Source organism: Callorhinus ursinus, unplaced genomic scaffold (assembly GCF_003265705.2).
Source record: "Callorhinus ursinus isolate GAN/ISIS: 27379988/994484 unplaced genomic scaffold, GSC_fseal_2.0 scaffold7, whole genome shotgun sequence".
NCBI lineage: Eukaryota > Metazoa > Chordata > Mammalia > Carnivora > Otariidae > Callorhinus > Callorhinus ursinus.
In genome coordinates, this window is record NW_027397069.1 from 23703783 (window position 1) to 23726685 (window position 22903).

A 22903-nucleotide genomic window follows, 5' to 3' on the forward strand; every position below is an offset into this window, starting at 1 on the left:
CATTGCCAATCTTTAATGTTCTTTTCAAGTCTTTAAAGTATTTCCTTATTCTTTGAGTGACTTCTCATTAATGTTATTAAGTAACTTGGTTGCTAAATGTCTCTTACCCCTCTAGGATTTGAGTTTCAGGAAGGTAAGGACTTGCACATAGGAAGTGTTTGTTAAATATTTGTGCAGTGAAGGAATGGTATACTATTCATATAGAACAATGTGATGGAATATAAGGTATTGTGCTACCTTGGTTGTAAAATGATAGTATAAGTGACTAAAATGATGAATTTGAGATAATTATACCTACTGAAGTCAACAGGCAAACAAACACACTATTTAAAAGTTATAAGTGGAAAAATGAATTTATTGTGTATTATGTATGTATTAAACTAAAGTAACATTTTAACATTATATTTGGAAATCAAGAATTGCTGGTCTTTTTATGATACAGTCTGATTATCTTGGAAAGTAGGAACTTAGAAAAAGTTACATTTAATAATTTCAAAACATTGTTTAAATTAATGTTCTTTTGTTTTCTAATTTCATCAGCTACCTAAATTTGCTTTCACTTTAAAAACTAAAACTAATTTAAATTATGAGATCCTTTCATAGGCCAGCATTTGAATATGATGTCAAATTGTAAAAAAGATCTACTCCTCTGACAGAATATATATAACGTGGCTTGTGATGTTTAACTTGTGTGTCTGATCTCTTCAAGGCTGCAAAACGAGGGATTCTTTCATCTGGTCGGGGTAGAGGAATTCACTCAAGAGGCCGAGGTGCAGCTCATGGCCGAGGCAGGGGTCGAGGTCGAGGTCGAGGTGTGCCTGGTCATGCTGTGGTGGATCATCGTCCCAGGGCATTGGAGATTTCTGCATTTACAGAGAGTGATCGAGAAGATCTTCTTCCTCATTTTGCGGTACTTTCTTACTGTCCAACAAAACACATACTGATAAGCATTGTTGGGGATGATGGATATTGAAGGGGAAATTATGAAAATATGAGTAATTCAAACCCATTAATCTGACCAAAGGGTTTGATTAATCCATAATGATCTTTTGCTAATTATTTAAAAAACAAACAGGGATTTTTTTTGTTTGTTTGTTTAATTGGTATAGGCCTTCAGATACTATGAAAGGAATGATTTAAGTTTTGCTATTTCAGAAGGGGATGTCCTGTAGTTTAGTTTCATTTGATACATACTTTGAAGAGAAAATTTAACACATCATGTAGCCACCCAGATTTTTTTAAATTAAGATGGAATTTTATTTGTTAATACTGTATTCTTGATCTAGCTGACCTTCGAAATGAAATAAGACAAAATTTTGATATATGATCTTGAAGTTGCCTTTATTCACTGGCAGGATATAATTTAAGGGAGTCAGTCTAATATAGACCTATGAGAAAGGAGAATGAGATTCTAGTCCTGGCTAACCCATTATTTAACTTGGACTTCCTGGGATCTATTGGGCTCGTGTGCAGAATGGAAGTTACACTTGCCTAAAGGCCTTTTCAACTTAAATGTTGTGATTCTTAGTGGTATCCCAAAGGTTAGTTACTAAGCATCGGTCTTGCCTTTAGGACTGTAGTAACTGCTCTGGAGATAGGAAGGAAATAACCAGTTCTTTACCTTCAAGGATTTTATATATATTGTTTTAACACAAAGCAGTTAAAGTAAACTGCAAACATAATTTATCACGTCATCAAGGTAAATTTATTAAAAACTGTAAGTACTTAGTAACTTAGAAAAGTATCTTTCACACAGGCATATGATGGAAAAGGAATAATACAGGAGAATTTCATGAGGTAGGAAAACTGGAGCTTAGATCTTGAAGGGATCAATAAACTTATAGATAGGTACACAAATGATTGAATCCTTTGGAAATTCAGATTTAAATGTTTGCCAATCATATTTTAGGCTGTTAACAGAAGTTATAAAGGTGAAACTACTTTGTCAGGACATAGGGAATTATTGAAAGAAATTGTATATATTTAAGAAATAACTAAAATGATTAATATTTAAGGATGAGGAGTCTGGAAAGTCCTATGCTTGATGGCTTCAAAGGGAGAAAGAAAGGAATCAGAGAGCTAGAAAGGTTGTTAGAGATAATCTAGCCCAATTCTTGCCTGTTACCCACCCCAGCTTCCCCCACCCCTTTCACAAAGGAAAGGAGATCCAAATAATTAAGTGTTTTGCATACAGTTATACAGCTAATCAAGAAACTAGCAAAGAATATGCTAAATCCAAATAAACCAGGTGAGTTTGTTGTGAATGTATTTTAGTGAGACTAGGATGGTTTTGGTTTTATAAATATTCAGAGCCTCTAAATGGAGATTCTTGCATACATTTAGAGATTTGAACTCCTTTCAAAGTTAGTAATGGTAATGCACATTTAAAAATAATCATTTAAGAATGCAGTTTTAAAGTTTAGTTCTCCGTCTCAACCTGGGATTTGAACATGGGACAAGTAACAGAGACAAACCATTATTATAGGACCATTGACTGTTATAAATTGTGATTAACAAAATGCCTTCATTAATTTATACTGGAACCAGTAGTATTAATAATAAAAATTATAGCTAAAAGTTATAGAGCATTTATTTTGTGGCAGGTATTATTCTGAGTGCCTTATATAATTAATTATCTTATGAGTTATCTCAACAACTCTGAGGTACGTACCTTTATTATGCTCACTTTAGAGATGAAGATAAAGCATGAAGAGATTAAGTAACTTGTTCAAGTTCACACAGCTAGTAACTGACAGCTGAAAGGAGCTGATTGATGCTAGAGTCCATTATCTTTACAGAAATTTCGATATGGGGAATAGGTGTGTGTGTGTGTGTGTGTGTGTATTTAATGAGATTATAGTTATTTTGTTTTTGGCTAAGAAAGATGGAAGGTATGAGTAATGATAAATGAAGGACTAGAATTTTATATACTAAAGATTGCTATTTAAGGGAAATATAAAGGAGAAATCCTACATACAGAAAAAATAAAATCCAACAAACCAAAAGCAAGCATAATTTAATTTGCTTAGTTTTTTTTTAAAGAGTGTGCAGTATAGAGGAGTATGTAATAGGAGTGAAAGCAGGGTCAGTTCGAATGTTAAAAGACCTGGACTCTCCTGACATTTAACTTAATTACTTTGGGAAAATTATTTAAATCCTCTGAATCTTTTTTTTTTGCACCATCTTCGAATTGGGAATGACACAAAAAACTCATAGAATATCCTGAGGATTAAATGTTCCGTTTTAGAAAGAACTTAGCATATTCTAGGATTGGAATAATGAAGGAAGGACATTAAGGAAGCCCAGTTATGACCATTGTTTCATTTTTTTAAAGAATCATTCAAGTATAAGTTTCCCTAATTCGAAAAAGTATAGAATTGTAAATAGGACCATTCTTTATCTTATAATGTCAAGTACTAAAATGAATTATTCATCATTTTTTTTTCTGTTAATCACCATGAATTGTTATATATTCTGGGTTACATTTATGGGTATTTTAAAAGCCATTAGGATTTTGGATGTTTCAAAATATTTATTTGGAGGAAATACTTCTTTTTAATTTAAAGCAATATGGTGAAATTGAAGATTGTCAGATTGATGACTCTTCACTTCATGCAGTAATTACATTCAAGACAAGAGCAGAAGCTGAAGCAGTAAGTATTAGAAATCTGATTTGTTGAAAGTTCAGATTTAAATGTTTTATAAGTATTGCTTTTGTCTTAATATAAAAGAAATTTTTTTAACTTACTAAATAACTACACCTCAACAGTAGATAGATTATGTGAAGTAATTCATGGCCACAAAGAATGAGCAGTTAGGCAGTTCTACTTATAACATGATGTAATTAGAATAGTCACCAAGTTGAATATAAAGTTGTATTGTCTTGAGACACTGGCAGTTCTCCTTCCTTTCTCTTTCACAGGGGATAGGGCCACCTGACTTTCCATTAGCCTTTTTCTCAGCTGGCCCAGAACAAAGTCTGCTTTGGCAGAAAGAGTGATGAGAGATAAGGTAGAAGCTGAGATATAATCCTGATGGCGGATCTTCTAAAGCATCCCTCATATGCTACTTCCTAGTCCCAGTAGGCTGAACTCTAATGTGTCCCTAGCTCAGCATATCCCCAACTAAGCCTCTGCAACTTTTTGCCCAAGGCATGATAACACTGCTCTAGCTTTTAGGGTCCTTTTAATATAGTTGTCTTAAACCATGTATCTTGAATTGTCTTTATAAAGAATGAGTATATGCAACCTTGTCTTTCATCTGGGTTTAACAGGTTAAACAGGAAAATGGGTATGAAGTATGGGAGATTTGATAGGAACATTTTTAGCCCTGTGTGTTCTTTCTTCAGGATTGTAGAGAAATAGATGTACCATCTTGTCCTTGGAAAAATGCAGTAAGAGTTCCAAACAGTTAACCTAATGTGAATGGAAAAGTAGTATGCTTTTCAGAAGTTTTAAGTGGATTGTGGTCTAAATTTTTAAAAACTTTCTAAATTGATTTATCCTCTTTGTAGTGAATACTTCCTGATTATCACAGTGGTGCCTAGCCTGGTAGGAGTTGCTCTTGGAGCATTGTAACCAGTAAAAGACTGTGGGTCTGAAAAGTCTCAGTAAGTGTTCAACTGGGGCTTGTAATAACTAGTGTCAAGATTAGCGGTGTAGGAGGTGGATGGTTTTATAGAATAGGAGTTCCTGGTCTTAGAGTTTTGTTTTTTTAAATCTACTTTTGGGTAATCTTTCACTTTAAAGATCTTTTTTGAGAGTAAAAAATGTTACTGATGGGAGTTTAAAACTCTCATAAACAGTGGTTAGTTGTCATTGTACAAATGGTTAAATGTTTGTTAAAACTTCTTGCTTATGTGGCTGAGAGAAAAAAAACCTTTTACCTCTGAAATAATTTTTGAAAGTTTGGCTTTTGGAAAATTTATTGACATATACCTTCTTTCTTGGGTGTTGCTTTTTCCACCTCAGATGTGTATATTTATATGTCCATATATATGTATGTTTATACAATGCATATGTTTTCCAAATGAATAGCAATCAATTCAAAAGACTGAGATTAATGTATGACAAAGACTTTAAAACACTGAATTATATGGAGGTTGAAGAAGTGACAAAATAAGTTAGATCTAATAAGAACTATCTTTTCAGAGTAAATACAAGTTTAGTTGGAATTACTTAATAGCCTGAAAGGAGGAACTACCATTGCTATGATAAACATTTGGAATTAAATTATAGGAGTTGTTAATCCATAATCATTTCCTTAAGCCAAAAAAAATTTTTTTTTTTTTTTAAGATTTTATTTATTCATGAGAGGCAGAGAGAGAGGCAGAGGGAGAAGCAGGCTCCCAAGGAGCAGGGAGCCCGATGCGGGACCCGATCCCAGGAGTCTGGGATCATGACCTGAGCTGAAGGCAGACGCTTAACCATCTGAGCCACCCAGGCGCCCCAAGCCAAAAAAATTCTTAAAATTTTGTAACCTTCTATTGTAGAAAAGAATAGAAAACTAAGTTGAAGCTTATCTTCTCCAAGCAGGATATAGGCTAAAGCATTGGTTTTCAAACTTCTGGATTTCAGGGACCATTGAAGTTTGGTAATTTAAAAATTAGTGTTTGACATAGAGGCACCAGTTTTTAATTTCGTTAAGGAAGAATGCTTAAAAAAGACAAAATAGATTTCATGTACCGTCACCATCATTTTATAAAATAAAGAAAATTTTAACACTGAAAATGTCAAAGATTATAAATTCAAGGTAAATGATAGGCTTTCCCAAGGAAAGAAAATTATCAACCTTTTCTAATGCTTATTTCCAAATATTTCTTTGTTCTTATTTTCTGAACCGTTGTCCTAGATGAGCGAATGAATGTCTCTGTATTTTCTGTAATCAATAGATGGCACAGTATTTCAAAGTGAAAGTACAAGATAAGGTACTTGAGACATTCATATATGACTGAAAAGTGAGAAAGGATGTACCAAATTTAATCAACCACGTTGATGGCCTTTAAATTGTTTTTATTCTTTTACAGTGCAGCAGTGAATATTCTTGGTGCATATTTCTCTGTGTACATATGTAAATATGACTATAAGATATAGTCTTGATACATTATTGCTGGATGAAAGGATATGTGCATTTAAATTTTTGATGGAGAGTTCTAAAATTGCTCCCTTCATCCTCCACCCCCATATAGGTTGTACCACATTTGCTTACCCACCAAAGATGTATGAGGGTGCATTTTCCCCACACACTTGCCATAGTGTGTACTCTGCATAGTGCTTTGCTTATATAAAATACATGGGTACTTAAGCTGCAGTATGGTATCAGTTTAATTTTGGTAAAAATAGCAACTCATTTCAGTTTTAATATACACTTTACTCATATTAAAATTGAACACTTTCATATTTGTTTAAATGCTCTTTATTTCTTTTTCTGTCAACTGTTAATGTCATTTGTCTACTATCTTGCTGAGTTCTCTTCTGATTTTTTTTCTGATTTTTTTTCTAGAAAATTAGCTTATAAGTTCCAAACATTTTAATGAAAATTCATATGAATTTTATTTGGTGTAAGGTGTGAAATGGGGAGCCTACTTGATTTCATTGAGTAAAAGCTAGTTTCCCAGACTTAGGTGAAATACCCTTAGTATGTAAAAATTTTCTGTGTTTATTGGGTTATGTTGGGGATTCGTTCTCTTCCATTGATCAGTTTTCTATCCATGTGCCTCTTCTGCGTGGCTTTAATTAAGCTAAACTTTATATTTTAATAGTTTGTCAGGGCTGTTGTTTGGATTCCCTCATATTATGCCCAGCTATTATTCATTTTTACCATCTTCCTGGTAGATTTTATATATTTATTTTCTACGTAAGCTTTAGAATAAACATAGCAGGTTCTAAAATGAATACTTTATGGGAGAATTAACATCTTTATGATACAAATATTCCTCTAGAACATCATTGTATTTCAGCCCTTTATTCTTTCTCTAGGAGCATTTAGAGGTTTTCTTTATATAGACTTTATATATATATATATATATATATATATATATATATATAAAATCGATATAGGTCATGTACATATGTTGCGGATTACATAATATATAATATATAATGTAAACATAATATAGTAGTATATAATATATAATGTAAAATATATATAACATATGTATAATTCCTTTATATAAATAAATACATTAGTTTTCCCCCAGTCATTTAACTTCTAGTTACTTTAAATGAGGTCTTTTTTTCCACTGTATTTTCTCTTGATTGTTTGTATGTAGAAAAACTATTTGTCTGTTTTTATTAAATATGTAGCTGCCATCTTACCAAATTATCTTTTGATAGATTTTTAATTTTGTTGTCCTGGGTTTTTCAGGTAATCATATCCATCTTTAATGTTTATAACTTCTTACTTTCTGTTAGTTAATACCCTTAGAAAAATGTTAAATAACAGTAGTAGTAATTGTGTCTTTACTCATGAAATGACATTCATTGTCTTCCTTGTGAAGTGAATGAAAATAAATGAATGAAAAAATTTCTAATAATTTTAGTATTATATATGATGCTGGCTTTTTAGATTAAGGTAGAACACAAATGATTCCTGTTTTTTGAAAGCTGTAGAGATTTTTGGGTTTGATCAGAAATGGATTTCATCATAATTTTTGTGTATTTATAGAAATACGGGGGGTTTGTTCCCTCATCTATTTATAGTGTTTCCTGAGACTGAACTAACCATTTGCTTCTGGTACAGATTCCCCACTGTATTGTATTTTTCTTTGATAAATCCCTGAAGTCTGAAGTCTGTTTCTTTTTTTTTTATTTATTTTTATCTATTTTTACTTTAAAAAATTTATTGAACTATAGTTGACATACAATGTTATATTAGTTTCAGGTGTACAGCATAGTGATTTGACAGTTCTCTACGTTACTCACTTATCATCATGATAAGTGTAGTCACCATACAACATTTTTACAATATTATTGATTATATTTATTATATTCTTCATCCATGTGACTTGTTTTTTAACTGAGGTTTGTACCTCTTAATCCCCTTCAGGTATTTTGCCCATTCCCCAATCCATCTCCCCTCTGGCAACCGCCAGTCTGTTCTCTGTATTTGAGAGTGTTTGTTTTTTTAGATTCTACATATAAGTGAAATCATATGGTATTTGTCGTTCCCTGACTTACTTCATTTAGCATAATAACCCTCCAGATTCATCATGTTGTCACAAATGACAAGGTTTTTTTTTTTTTTTTTTTTTAAGATTTTATATATTTATTTGACAGCACACGTAGGCAGAGCAGCAGGCAGGAGGGGAGGGAGAAGCAGACTTCCCGCTGAGCAGGGAGCCCGACGATGTGGGGCTTGATCCCAGGACCCTGGGACCATGACCTGAGCCGAAGGCAGACGCTTAACGACTGAGCCACCCAGGCGCCCCGATTTTATTCTTGTATTTGTCTGTAGCTTTAATTCAGTCTTCAGAAGTAAGATTGGTTTGTAGATTTGGGGGAGGGGTATAATATTTTCATCAGGTATCACTATTACCTGGCTTTATAAAAAGTAATTGAAAAGTTTTCCATCTTTGTGCTCTGAGTTAATTTTAAGTAACGTTGGAGATATATTTTCTTAAATGTTTAATAGAATTTATCTGTGAAAATATCAGGGTCTGCTGATTTTTTGACCATGTATCTTTTTAAAATCTTTTTCTTTTCTGCAGAAAGGATTTGTTTATATTTTTTTCTTTTAAAGGTTTTATTTAATTGTCAGAGAGATCGAACACAAACAGGGGGAGCAGTAGTCAGAGGGAGAAGCAGGCTCTCCCCACTGAGCAAGGAGCCCGATGGATGAGGGACTTGATTTCAGGACCCTGGGTTCATGACCTGAGCCAAAGGCAAATGCTAAACCAACTGAGCCATCCAGGCGTCCCTATATATTTTTTTCTTTCTGGCTTTACTTTGTTACTTTGGTAGTTTTTCATTTAGATTATCAACTGTTTTCATTAAGATGAGCAAATTTAATTTTATCTTCTTTTGAAGTTATTTCTCCCACTTTCCTTTCTTATTTTGTATAATTTTACATTTAGCCCCACTTCCACCTTTATAACCACTACCACCTTGCTCAAATAAGCATCCTGTAGAATACATTTATTTATTTATTTTAAAAAATGTTTTATTTATTTATTCATGAGAGTCAGAGAGAGAGAGAGAGAGAGAGAGAGAGAGAGAGAGAGAGAGAGAGAGGCAGAGAGAGGCAGAGGCAGAGAGAGAAGCAGGCTCCCCACTGAGCAGGGAGTCCGATGCGGGGCTCGATCCCAGGACCCTGAGATCATGACCTGAGCTGAGGGCAGACGCTTAACCATCTGAGCCACTCAGGTGCCCCTAGAATACTTTTAAACAATTAACATTTTATAAGTAGTTACGAGGTTCATTTTTTAATATACATTTTAATAAAATGGTTGCAGAACTCTTGAAGCAACTGCCACAGTATTGAAAAGTATTGATCTAGTTGATATTATACTATTAAGCAATAGTAAGACAGTATGATACTGGACTTGGCCAAAAAATTCCAGAGGTCAGCAGGACAAAATAATGTCAGAATAACCAAGAATATTCTGAAAAGGATGAATAGTGATACCAAATTCATTATGAAATAAATAATATAGTAATGGTATGGATAGACAGGTAATAAAACAAAATAAAGTTCAGAAAAAGACCTAAATATATAAAAGAATTGTAGAGGATTACAAGGAGATATTTTATTTAAATCAGGAAATTTAAATTGACTAATCTGTAAATGTTAGGACAACTGAGTGTTAGGAAAAAATTATACATTATGCCTTTATTTTTGGTATCAAAGGTGCATAAAAGTTTTTTCTTTTTTCAATACATATGATTAGTAAAAAGCTAGGGGATTCCTAAAAGTAATCTTAGTGTGGAGGGGGCTTTTTAAAGGACTGGCACAATCTGGAAGCCGTAAAGGTAAACACTGATAAATTACAGTACATGAGAATGTAAACTTATTTATGACAAAAAGAACAGCAGCAACCCCTTTCCCTTCAATAAAAACATGCACTGTAAACAAAATCAAGATCTAGTTGAGAAAAGAATAGTTTGCCAAACAAATAGGACAAAGTTCCACTCAAGAAATTAGTTTAAATATATTTGGTGTGGGTGTATGTGTATATAAATAGCCATTCAAGAAAAGTGAAAAATCTATTGGTATGACTATGAAAACAATTCTGTGAAATAATTGGATTAATAATATAAGAAAGAAGGTGTACAGACCAGTAAAGTATGTTCCCATGTACATATCCTACATATGTATATACATAAAGCCTCTTACTATGTGCATAGGACTTTTTTTAATGTGTTGCAAGATTTTTTTTTCCAAATTCTTCATAGGATAGTGGTTATCTCTTCAGGATGGGACAGTCATGGATTATGATATTTTACATTATGTAACCTGAAATTTTTGAATTTTTTAAAAAATAAAATGGATGGATTGTATTTTTTTTTAAACTTTTAAAGATTTTATGTTGCAAATTATATAAAATAAATTTGTATATTTAAAAAGCAAGAACTTAGTTATCTCACATTTATACAGCCAAATAATCAAAAATTTCCAATGGAGAATGTTGATAAAATGTTAAATATACCTAGCTTTGAAAATCATCCTGTAAAATGTTAAAATAAAAACTTTCGAGGGTTGTAGACTCACCTTATAAATTTGAAGGTATATGTGCTAAATATAGAGATTTACAATATTTGGTCATCAGAAATGTTTGTCAAGAACTTATAGAAAATGTCATTAAAATTTTTTAACTGGATGAAAAGAGCTTTATGAGTAGATATTTGGTATGACACTATTAGAATTCCTTATAGTAATGTATTTTTATGTAATAGTTTTAGCTTTAAAAAACTAAGTTTTTAATCTTAAATATCATATATAAGTACTTAAAAATTTTTTTAGTTACATGACACTGTGATGAGGCCATGGACTAAAAACTCCTGAACTGCATTTTAATAGGTGTAAAATCTCTTAAATTTATCATAGATTTATATGTTCAGATTTAAAATTTATACCTGGAGACTTTAATATCACACAACTCATGGTCAGGTGTCATTGAACATGTAATTGTTTCTAGATTTCACATGCTATACTTTGAGGTTGTGCTATAAATCTTTTGTGACTACGAGTTATTCTGGTATGTTGCTAACATTGATTTATATCAGTTCATGTTACTTTAATTTGAATGCATGATTTCCTAACCAGCCGTTTAATTTAGCAGATACTAAGTTTAACTTTTATGTAGTTCTGAAAGCTTTGTAGGAAGTACATTAGTTTCAATAGAAACATTCAGGGGTTTTTTCTTCATGGAAATACTTATATTTCATAAGGGTTGATACATGTCAAACATTGTATATTTAAATACAATGTGATACTTTAAACTACTGATGTAATTTTAAAATGTGATACCTTACACATGCAAAATTATTTTTATATTAAAGGTTTCCAGTTTGTAGTTACTATATATATCATTCATAAATTAACAAGAATTAAAATGCAATAAAATACATTTAGCCTATTGATCCTAATTTGGATGTTAGTTCAGAACCTATAGCCAGAATCTTGAATTGCCTTGAGATTGTTACCTCCAGTAGCCATTATCATTGTATTGTAAACATGCAGCCATAGTTATAGTCAGATGCTGGGCATTCGTATAATAGCTCTGCTCAAGCATGAGAAAGTGTTCTTCTTTTCTTTTTAAAAGTATTTCCAACCACAAAGCTGATTTTAGAAGTAAATAACCATTAAAAGTAAATTATAAATTATAATAATAAATAGTAAATGGCGAAATAAATAACCACAAAATAAATGGATAGGTGTCTTCACTTTTGTTTTACTAATTTAATTTAAATATTAGGTACTATAACATTTCATTTTTTTCTTCAGAAATTATTAATGTTCTACGTTCTAATGTTCTTAATTGTTTTAGGCTGCAGTTCATGGAGCTCGTTTCAAAGGGCAGGATCTAAAACTGGCATGGAATAAACCAATAACTAATATTTCAGCTGTTGAAACAGAAGAAGTTGAACCTGATGAAGAGGAAGTATGTTTGTTTTTTTTTTAATTTGTTTTGGCCCTTAAATGTTCACATTTTTATATGAAATGTGATTTTATGGCTGTGATTTTAACATAAAACTTTTATTCCTGAGCCATATTCCAGGCAGGGGATGTCAGATAAATGCAGACAACTTTAAATTTTCTGGATTAATGAGAACTATGGATTGCTAATCCAAAAAAAGAAAGAAAGAAAATCATATATATACTCAGTTTTCATTTACTCTTAGAAGACAGTAATTATTCTTTAGATTTTTATCCACAGGAAATCTTGTAATATTTTAAATTTTAGAGTATATATCCTACTCATTTGCTTTATTAACATTTCAGGTTTCCTTTATTTTAATTCATACTGTTTTAGTTCATTAGAGTGAATGCCTGCTATATGGTAGATACTGTGATAGGCACAAAAATGAATAAGACACGGTCCCTATCATCAAGGAGCTTATAATCTGGAAAGGGGGGTGGTGACGACACATAAGAAACTAATTATAATGAAAGGCAGAGTGATATGCTCAATAAAGATTTGAACAATACGCTGTGGGAACCCAGGGGAAGGAGTAATTACTTCTGTCCAGAAGAATCTTGAAGAAGGTGGTGACAGTGGAGCTGAACCCTAAGTGATAAAAAAAGCTTTCCATAACCAAGAGCTGGGACTGGAAATAGAGTTGAGAGAGGCATTTTAGGTGTGGAAGAGGAATAGGTGTGGAACAGTCCATTTTTCTTGGGTACAGCAATTAGTATGATGGCTGAGAGGTGTGAACATAAAGAACAATGAAGTGGGAGAGCCCTTTGAAATCATAAACATAAAAATAACTCTATTTTGTTTGATGATGAAATAAGCTGTAGGAAAAAGTTGAGGTTAATAAATAAAGGTAAGGTGGGGAAACAATGATTCCATGTTTTACCTTTGTTAGATTTTCGTAATGGCACTTCATTTTGTTTGAAGAGCATTCAAGGCTGTTATACATATCCGTAGTCAAATGCAAGAATAAAATGTGTATTTTGAAACTCATATACATGATTTGTCATTTTATGTTTTAGATTATACCTTTGTCCTTCCATGAGTTTGAATTGAATGGGGAGAAAAGCAGGAGAGCTCCTGGTATTAGGTATTTTGAAAAGTTTGAAAAGCAGTCTGAGAAGCTTTTATGAAGGGAATGGGGAAAAGCAAGGAATGCTATAAAAGAAATGTTTGTTACATATAGCAGAAAAAAATATAAATCTATAAATCTTGATAGACATTTCTACAAGTTTATTGGTTGATTTAGTGTCCAGGGTTAGACAGGGTAAGTCAAAGAAGACTTAAATTGATGTTTTCTTTTTTAAGCACTAAAGGTATTGAGCACTGTTCTGCAGGTGTAGAAGATGGCATAATTTAATCAAGTGAGGCAGGAGAAATGGCATGTACAAGGGCTTCCTTGGATATTGTTTTAGTGCCTGTTTGATATAAGCAATAGAATAGATACTGTAGAGAAGCCACTGAGTGGATAAAGTTTGCTTTTCTTTGTTCTTGAGTATTGTAGCTATAGAAATACCTTTTGTATTCACCTCTGTTGAGAGAAATCAGTATTTAAAAGTGTCACCTTTTTTCTTTTCTTTTTTTTTGGGTAAATTCCTAAATGCATTTTAACCTAAAGTTTCAGGAAGAGTCTTTGGTGGATGACTCATTACTTCAAGATGATGATGAAGAAGAAGAGGACAATGAATCTCGTTCTTGGAGAAGATGATTTGACTGATCATTGATCTGCATATGCTAGAACTCTACCTGTGTTTCATTAGTATTATCTAATGTACTTTTACATATTTGTAAAAACAATTTTTTGGTAAAATGTGATGAAGATGGATTTCACAAATAGACAAAAGAGAAGAAAACTACCTTCTGATCCTGTATTTTGAAAGATTGATGTTTGCATTTTATTTCAGTAAACAATTGCTAAAGACATCACACTAGAAACATATGCAATGTTTTTATTACATACTTCTACTGAACATTACGGAATTCTTTGGGTTCTTTGTAATTTAAAGAATAGGTCTAAAAACTTACGACCAATACTTGTTATAACTTAGAGGATTTTGTTTTACTCCAAATAAGGAATGAATTTGCATTTAAAATCTTAATGAATGTTTTCAAAAATGAATAGATAACATAGTACTCTAACTAAAGTCTCCAAGTTATGTATTCATAATATTACATAGTAGTATGCTTAGGCTTTACTATGTATTAGCCTTTTGTTGGACTTGTGTATGTATTTTACCATATGGGTTTTAATGATAACGGTGTATGACTGCTTTGCATTTGAGTCCTTATGCATTCAGATGTTAAAAATAAAGTGGAATGGTCTCTTGAAAAGAAAAGAAAAAAAAAAGGCAATGACAAAAAAAAAAAAAACCCACAAAGGCCAAGACAATGTTCCTTGATTTTAAAAAAGAAAAAAGAAAAGAAAAGAAAAAAAATTAAAATAAATAGACCATTCCAGATGGTGATCTACCCTTCCCCCCAATTATCACAAAAGGAGCTATAATCACTAACTTATTAATAATGGTTACTGATACCTTTACAATAATGTACAATCCAATGTTAAAAATTTATACCACTTCAGTTTGGTTTGATCCTATAAATTTTCAACAGATGTCTTAAAATTTAAAAGCAGGCTGATTAGTTTGGAACCAGACTTCAAGTAGAGCTAACATTTGGTGAATAAGAAAACATCATATTACATTTTGGATATATGAAAGAAAACTTGACCATTTGAAGATGTATGAATAAAGAAATGTACTATAGATACTACTTTAGGAAAACACTGTTTGGTAAGTGTTCCAGTCTGATATTTTAAGTGTGCATTTCCTATACTTGTATAAAAATCTTTGACATTTGCAACAGTATTGTGATTTTTAAGTGGATTTCTCTGGCAAATGAACGTGATCGTTGAAAGTTGATACAGCAGTTTCAGGAAATAAATGCATTCTTTGTAGAATGAGGGGGTGGGAGATTACATATTTATCTTTCAAAATTCATCATTTCAGTTGCAAGTGTTTCTTGCCCCTCTTGAGATTACAGTGATTATATTCAATGTCACATTAAAAAAATCACTTTCTTCCCATACTGAGGTCCTCACAGTCACAAACTGTAATTCCAACACCATAATCCTCTGTCAGTGGGGTAACTAATGGATTCTGTTCCTCTTTTATTTTTTTCCTCCCACACTTAGGGTTAAAATTGTATATATGTTCTTGATGGTAATACTATTTCATAGGAATGTTTTGGCTTGCAATTGGTACATGTATTAATATTTAAAATTTCAAAATTGATTTCTTTTGTCAAAATAGTGACTTTACTCAAAAACTTCTTAGATCTGTGATATATTTTTATGTAGTCTCTTGTATGTTGACTATGTGCTATTCTGATTCATTAGGTAAGTTTGTTTTCTTTTCTTTTTAGTAGTCGTGAAAGGTGCCAAATTGGCAGAGGCTCACGTTTCTTCTCTTTACACCAAACAGGTATTATAAAGAAAGAAAATCTTTCAAAGGCCAGTTAAATCTCCATGCTGATTTTTGGCTTTATAATTTGACTAGTAAATTTTAGCCTGATTTTTAAAAATTATTGTAAAATTCCCTTACAATGTAACTGAAATTACCTCCTACTTATTTAAATCCATAAATAGCTTATCAGTTTCCCTAGTCTTAAATTCTCTAGAAACCTAAAATTAAAATGTTTTAAACCATGTTGCTTTGAATGAATCAGAAAACAAGTGTGTTTCTATTTTGTCCCAAAGAATGAGGATTAAATATTACAGACATTCATTAGGTTCACAATTACATTTTTATTATCATTAAGATGATTTTAACTATAAATATTAGTACTTGGTTGCGATTGGATTTTTGAAATTAATGAATATGCTTATAAATACTAGTACTCTGCATGTACTTTCATGTGTTCTGATTTAAAACTTAAGGTATCCCTTTGAAGTAGTTGCTAATTCACATTTTACAGATAAGGAAACTTAGGCTAATAGAGATGGAGTGACTTGCCCAAAGTCACAGCTAGCGAGTGAAAGGACTAGATTTGAGTGCAGGCATTCTGATTTCGGTGCCAACTTTTTTTTTTTTTTTTTAACTCTACATTGCTACTCCTTCCTAATTATTGATTGAGCATGAGATTGTGTTTGCAGTAAATGTGGTAGTTCTCGCACAGAATTGGTAGACTTCTTGGTCATTAGCCAGTTCATACCTTTACCCTCCCTTCTAAACAGCACTTTGTTCATATCTCTGTTATAGTACTTATGTTGTAATATAATTTATCTGGTTTATATGTCTGTCTTCCCCACTAAATTACAAGCTCCTCTAGGAAGGGGACCATGTCTTATTCATCTTTTTATCTCTAGTGATTATCACAAAACCTGGCTCATAGTGGGCACTCAGATGTTTGTTGGATGAATTAATGAATGAATGCATATTTAAATCTCCAATAATGGAGTGACAATTACATCCCTTGTTAATTCTTATCAATTTTTCAAAAATCTCTCCTGAAGGTCTTCTCCGTTATTGAGACCATTTTGCTAAACAGTTGAACAGTTAGGTATTGTAACAGTGGGGTTACAAATACTAATGGAGGAATATACATGTAGTCTTAATGGAATTTCCACAGCAATTAATTAAGACATGAATAATTTGGAGTATTAAATGTTGCAATCAGTTTCAGGAGTAAACTAACCTATCAGTGTAAGAAAAGAAATGCCAAGAGCCACCAATCTAGTCCATCCCACTAATTTTTTTATAGCCAAAGATGACCTAGCATGGAGCTACCAGATGAGAGTTAAGAGATTTAGCTTTGGGTCCCAGCTCTGCAACTAACTCTCTGGCCTTAGACAAGTCTCTTAACTTATCCAGGGGTGTTTCCTTGTCTGTAAAATGAAAGGGGTTGGACTAGATGATCTTAAGGTCCCTTTCACACCTGTAGTTTTCTTGGTAGTATATTTGATCTAAAACAGTTTAATATATCTGTACCAGTTCTCCCTACCTGTTGATGCTGTTGTTGTTTCTGTCATCTTATCAATGGAAACAACTTAGATTTGGTTATGATAATCTGTATTAATATGTCTTGGTACAGTTTTGTATATAGTGTTCCCAAATGCTTTTCTGGCACAAAATTCATTTAACCTCTAAAGTATAGCTAAACTTCCCTGTCACTAGACTTAGTAGACTGTCTACTTACTTTTCCTTTTGCTTCTAAACTCAAAGTCTAAAACTCTTTACTTGAAACACATATTTAATTCTACAATTCTCCCAACAAGTTCTTTGCTTTAGTACAGATCTGGGCTGAGTTTGAAGTGAAAAAAGGATTCAGAACAATGTAGGTAGCTGCTACTTAAAGGAAAAAAAATGAGGGAAATTATATATTATTGGTTAAAAGATTGATTAGGATTACCTCAAGGGATGGTTGAGTTGTCATTTTTCATATTTCACTCAATATTTTATGTCTACTTAAACAGTGTTGTTTAAATGTTATTGAATAATTGTAAGATTTTAAAAATTAATTTTAGTATTTAATTGATGCCCAACCATTTAATGAAATCATGTTGCAGGAATGGGAGAGTATTCCATAGCTCTTGTTTTATTGTAATATGATCAAGTGTATCAACCAGTAGACAAAACTTCAGTGTTTTAGACTGATTACCTGTAGAAAGTATGGTTGAGCTTAATTCTAGGAAATTTCCTGTGACTAGAACTGTTTTATGGGGACTGTATTTCCACTCTTCCTTGGAACACTACTAATCATTGGCTCTAAGGGTTACATAAGAAAGCAAAACATTTGCTTGTTTGGTATGTTGAAATATCAATGGTTATTTTAGAGTGTTACACAAACTTCACCAATCTATATTTTCTTTTTTTCTTCCCCTTACACATAATGTGAACCAGTTGTAGAAAATTAGTTTTAGTCCTCCTAGAATTTGTAGAAATATTTATAAGCTTTTTTTCTTCCCTTACACAAAAATCTTTTAAAACAAAAATGTCCTGCATGAAATTCTAGTTAATTAAATTAGTTTACTTTTTGGTCTTTTCCCTCAGGGCTTTTATTCTTCTAAAGCCCTATAAGTAAAAACACAAATTTAGGATTAAGTCATCAGTGAATGATGTTTGTAAGGCAGAGAGAAAATTTCCTTTTCCCAGTTCTCAGGAACTACCTTGTTCTTGTTAACTTCTTGAACTGGCTAGTTGCTCTAAGGTATGTATACAGGCTTTTAGAGGAGAGTAGCTTTTTTTCTCTCTCTCTCTCTGATCATGACAAGAGATGATCTTCCAAACTAGCAACCTAAAAGTTCTAAGAACGAACGAAATCTTGGTGAAATGACTGCCATTCTCACTGTTTTCTAATGAAAACATCATATTGGGTTAGTAGGAAAATTCTGAGTTTGGTAAATAACTTTCTTGCAGTTTATCAGTAATATGTATTCATTACGTAGTGTAATTGAAAGCACTTTTTTGTTTTACTTTTTTTTGGTATCGATTTATTATTGTTCCTAATTCCTCCCTCCCTATTGCTTTATTTCATCCATCCACTTAACTTCCCATCATCCAAAGTTGGTCTTCCTTTGTATACCAAGCACTGTCTCATTCTGATGTGTTCCTTTTTATTTTTGGTTGTTTAATCATTGTGCTTAGTACAGAATTTTATGTCCTATAGTGTAATTAAAGAATGAAATGGTTATCATACGGAGTTTAAGGAAATTAGATACACCTCACAATTACTTTGAAATCACTGGGAAATTTAAGAAAATTGTTTTTTTTTTATATATACACTATCTTGGATTTTGTTCATGATTTCTTAAAGTTACTTTGCCTACCCACGCTTCTTTAACAATTGACTGTCTTGTCAGTTATTGCATTTCCTGAGCAGAAATTGTAGATCACAGCCGTGTTGTAGCGCTGTGATCTTTGTGGCTTAATGTTCTAAGGAAGCATGATGCAGAGAGGTTTTGTTAAAGTCATTTAACCCAAAGCTGATTCTTTGTGAAATTTGTCTGCAACTTTATTTTGATTCCTTTCTCAAATAGATTTTTTTTTAAATGTTTAGAAAAGGTGGAGATCAATTTATGGTGTGATTCAGTTTTTAGATTTATTTAATATTTTCCAAGTTTTTTTTAATAGTCTTCTCTTTTTCCAGCAGAGAGAGATCATCATTGCCTGAATTTAGCTTTGTGACTACAACAGCAAGACCTGTTCCTGTCTGGAGACGACTGTTAGAGTATCATCCTATCATTTTATGTTTCCTCTTTATCAATTTGAATAGATGTTTACATGTACTATAATTCGCCTTTTGTCTTTTCGCAGTTCTCTAATTGCTACATCTGAGTCCAGAAGTATGTCTGAGTGTGTGCTTTGTCTGACCTTGCTCTTATCTTAAACGTGTTCTCCCCTTACTTTATAGCCATTTATTTTTTAAACACTAAGAAGGAAAAAGACCTCTTGGCTTCCTAAAATGAGATAAGTTCAGTCGCAGCCAAGTTGAAAATTGTGTCTAGGAAATCTATAAAGCCATGATACTGTGTTCATTAGCATGAACAATTTAGAATGAAGAAAATGATTAAAAAGTTAAGCATGGGTCTGTTTTTAATTTTTCTGGGTTTTAGGATACATTTCTGCGGTTAGGATAGTCACTTAAAAGATTTTGAACAGTTGGTAAAATACTTTTTTATACACTGTAATAACTTGCCTATTTCTTCTCAGTATACTTAATTGAAATTGTTACCAAGGCTACTTACCCAAATAATTTTTTAAAAAAATTTCTTAGCTCCTCACAACCAACAAGGAGAATAATTTTCTTTCTTTTCAAGTAATACAGGATGATCTATGGATTATAAATACTGAGAAATATCTATTAAATGTCTAATTTACGCAGTTTTCCCATATTTTCCTCACTTGCAATCAAGACATCAAAGACAATCTTAAAAGCAAGGGGAAATTGTGTTGTGTGTCTAACATTGTTAAAGACTATAGTTTTCCTGTCTTAAAAGGTGTATGTTCATAATATTTATTTATAAGCAGTATGGCTTAGAATTATTTATAAAGAAAGCGATTAAATCTGATTCTAAATATTCACCCCAAATACCCTTTTTGTAATGAGCGTCATATAAAGAAGCTTTCAGAAAATTAATTTCTTAGTAGTCCTTCATAGACTCTCATGAGGCATTTGAGAAATTTGGAAGTTATACTTTAATAGAAAAGTCCAAATTATACTTGATTTTATTCACCCTTGTTTTTTTAGTTTCTGTCAGCCATGCTCATATTTTCACATTTTTTTTGCGCAAAGTTGACTATTCTGCAAACACTTCTTTTTCTTGAGTGTGCAGTGCATTTGTCTTCATGAAAAATAAAAAGAATGAACACATCAATCATAACGTAAATTATTTTGATCCACGTTAGTTGACAATAGCTTGGTTAATATTAGGCTTGTGTTTAAAGGAAAAGTACATATTTTGGAAGGTCTTCTAATATAATTATGACCCAGTAACCTACAGGGCATTTTTAAAATTAGACTTTTGTTTTAGTTCGTATTTGCAAACTAGCATATAGCCACAAGGAGTTCAAAGATATTTCCCAGAATAGTTCAGTATTTTTTTCTTTTCAAGGAAAGAAGATTCTCTTCCCCCGTGATAGTGATTTACTTGCTAGGTTAGAAACCCAAAGAACATAGTCTGAAGAGACCATACTTGTTAACAATTTTGATTGGTTCTTGGATGTGGACCACATACCAGCACCCTCAACTTTACTTTGTTATCTTTCTTTTTCTTTCCCTTGCTTTTAAATTAAAAACAAAATAAAGCAAAACAAAATTAAACATGCCATTGGGAATCAGAAGTCGAGATGATTTGATTCTCATTAAGATCATTGTGCTTTTTGGAAAATTTCTGTGAGAGCCAATAGGTCAGTTATATATTTAAATTCCTATATGTTGATTAATTAAAGATAAGGATTTTCATTATTTCATTTCCCTGAGTAGGATTCTCATGGAGCTATATGTAGATAATTGTACAGAATCACTTTTGTGTAATTGAATGAAGTGGTTTACCTCTGCACGATTGCATTATGGAAGCCTTTTATATATCTTTATATTTTTCAATATACTTAGATTTTACACTATTAGCAGCTCTAGTCATGCTATATTTGTTTTTTTTTAATAGAGTTTATAAATATTTATGCTCAAAATACAGATCAACTGAATATTTTTGGTCTTGTTTACAAGATAAATAATACTTTAAAGTGATGCAGCCCAAGTGTCTTAGGAAAAAGTTATTGGTGCTAAAAAAAAAAAAACAAACCTTTCAATATCATTTTTGAACCTGTTATCTAGATTTCTCTAGGCTTTAATGTATGATCACTTGTTACTTATTCTAATCTAGCAGCATAATTATAAAAGTGGTCTGTGGTAAGTCAGGTAAAGAGCCCAGCCTGTTAGAAACACCCCATACTTTAAAGATATGGTACAGAATTACAGTATACTTATTTGTGCCCAGCTTCCAAAAAAGAAAATCATTTCTTCAGTTTGTCCTTAGCTCTTTTGGTAAGAGGAACTTTAATCTGGCTAGAATAAAAAAAAAAAAATGATACATTCAGCATGGCTCAGTTTTCCTAAATTTCAGGTGGAAAACTTTTCTAGTCCTAAAATATGGTGTAATCCTACTCTGCTTCAAATTCCCATCTGTCTTTAACTGAATAGGAGGCAGGGTAATTCTTACGTATTAATAGAACATTTGATGAGTTGTAAAGGAATGTATTATTTACGTTGCACAAGTTTTGCGTTGATGTGTAGATTGTTTTCTACATCTAGAAGACTTCATTCCAGCACCTTAGTGAATGTTCTTAAGATACAATTTTTAAGTATCAGCAAAGCATTCATAGATGTTTACTTTTGATTCTCAGAATCCTGAACCTGTTTTGGGTGTGATATTACTTCAGAACATGTTATCTGGCACAAGATTTCCTTTAATAAGTGGTTTAGTTTTACTCAGTTTCTGTGGATTGTTGAACCTAAAAACACCAAAGGAGTCTTTTCTTGTCTGGAGACTGGATTGTTCCAGTTTTTAATACCTGTGCCCATAAGTATCCCATTTCACGAATGTGTGTTGGCATGGGGAAAAAATTCCCTGCTCTTTGAGTGGAGCGAAAGTAATTGGTTAAGCTGTAGCAGCTTTTTTTTTGTTTGTTTATTTTTCAAAGTGATAATAAAACTTGAACTGAAAAAGGTAAAACTTGAACTAGAAAACTACTCTTGTATGCTTAGAATGTTTATAGTATTATATGTTTATGTGGGGTTGTCAACATTTTTATTATTTATAGTTGAATTATGTTTTGTTTGTTAAATATCCATAATGTTTATTATTTTTATATTTTGAAAAATTTTTAAATAAAATAGTCTTACTAAAAACAGTTGTTAACTTTTTAAAATTGTCCTGCATCTTGCATCAGTTATATTAATATGGAATAGAAAGAAAAATTTGCAGCCCTCAGGCGTTGCACAGTTGAGAATTCTGAAAATATAAATATAAATATATATATACACACACACAAGTGCCTCCAGGTTGCCTCTCTACCATCCATTCCCACTTTAAATTGTTCTAATTCACCTTTGGTACCATTGTGTTATTGGCCTAATGACTCCTTTTCTAACATATATACAAGTCCTCCATACCCTTCTCCGTAATTCCTGCCTCTTTACTGCTAGGATTTATCTCTTTATTCTCTTTGGGGGCCAGGAAGTTTCTCCTTACCATGAGTAATAAGGATAAAATAC

The 22903-nt window shown here is 32.1% G+C and overlaps 1 protein-coding gene across 16 annotated transcripts in view; it reads left to right on the forward strand.

The window, feature by feature from the left end:
- The window catches only part of RBM26 (RNA binding motif protein 26), an 84766-nt gene extending 62229 nt beyond the window's left edge, over positions 1-22537 (forward strand). For 10 of the 16 annotated variants that reach the window (XM_025874707.2, XM_025874711.2, XM_025874702.2 and 7 more), the window contains 5 exons: positions 710-910; positions 3567-3653; positions 11987-12100; positions 13752-15612; positions 19277-22537. In XM_025874707.2, coding sequence (XP_025730492.1) covers positions 710-910; positions 3567-3653; positions 11987-12100; positions 13752-13841 — 492 coding nt within the window. In that variant the 3' untranslated portion in view covers positions 13842-15612; positions 19277-22537. The remainder of the gene's footprint in view (positions 1-709; positions 911-3566; positions 3654-11986; positions 12101-13751; positions 15613-19276) is intronic. The other 6 variants (XM_025874703.2, XM_073894405.1, XM_025874704.2 and 3 more) reach the window with 6 other exon arrangements.
- Positions 22538-22903: the final 366 nt, after the last annotated feature.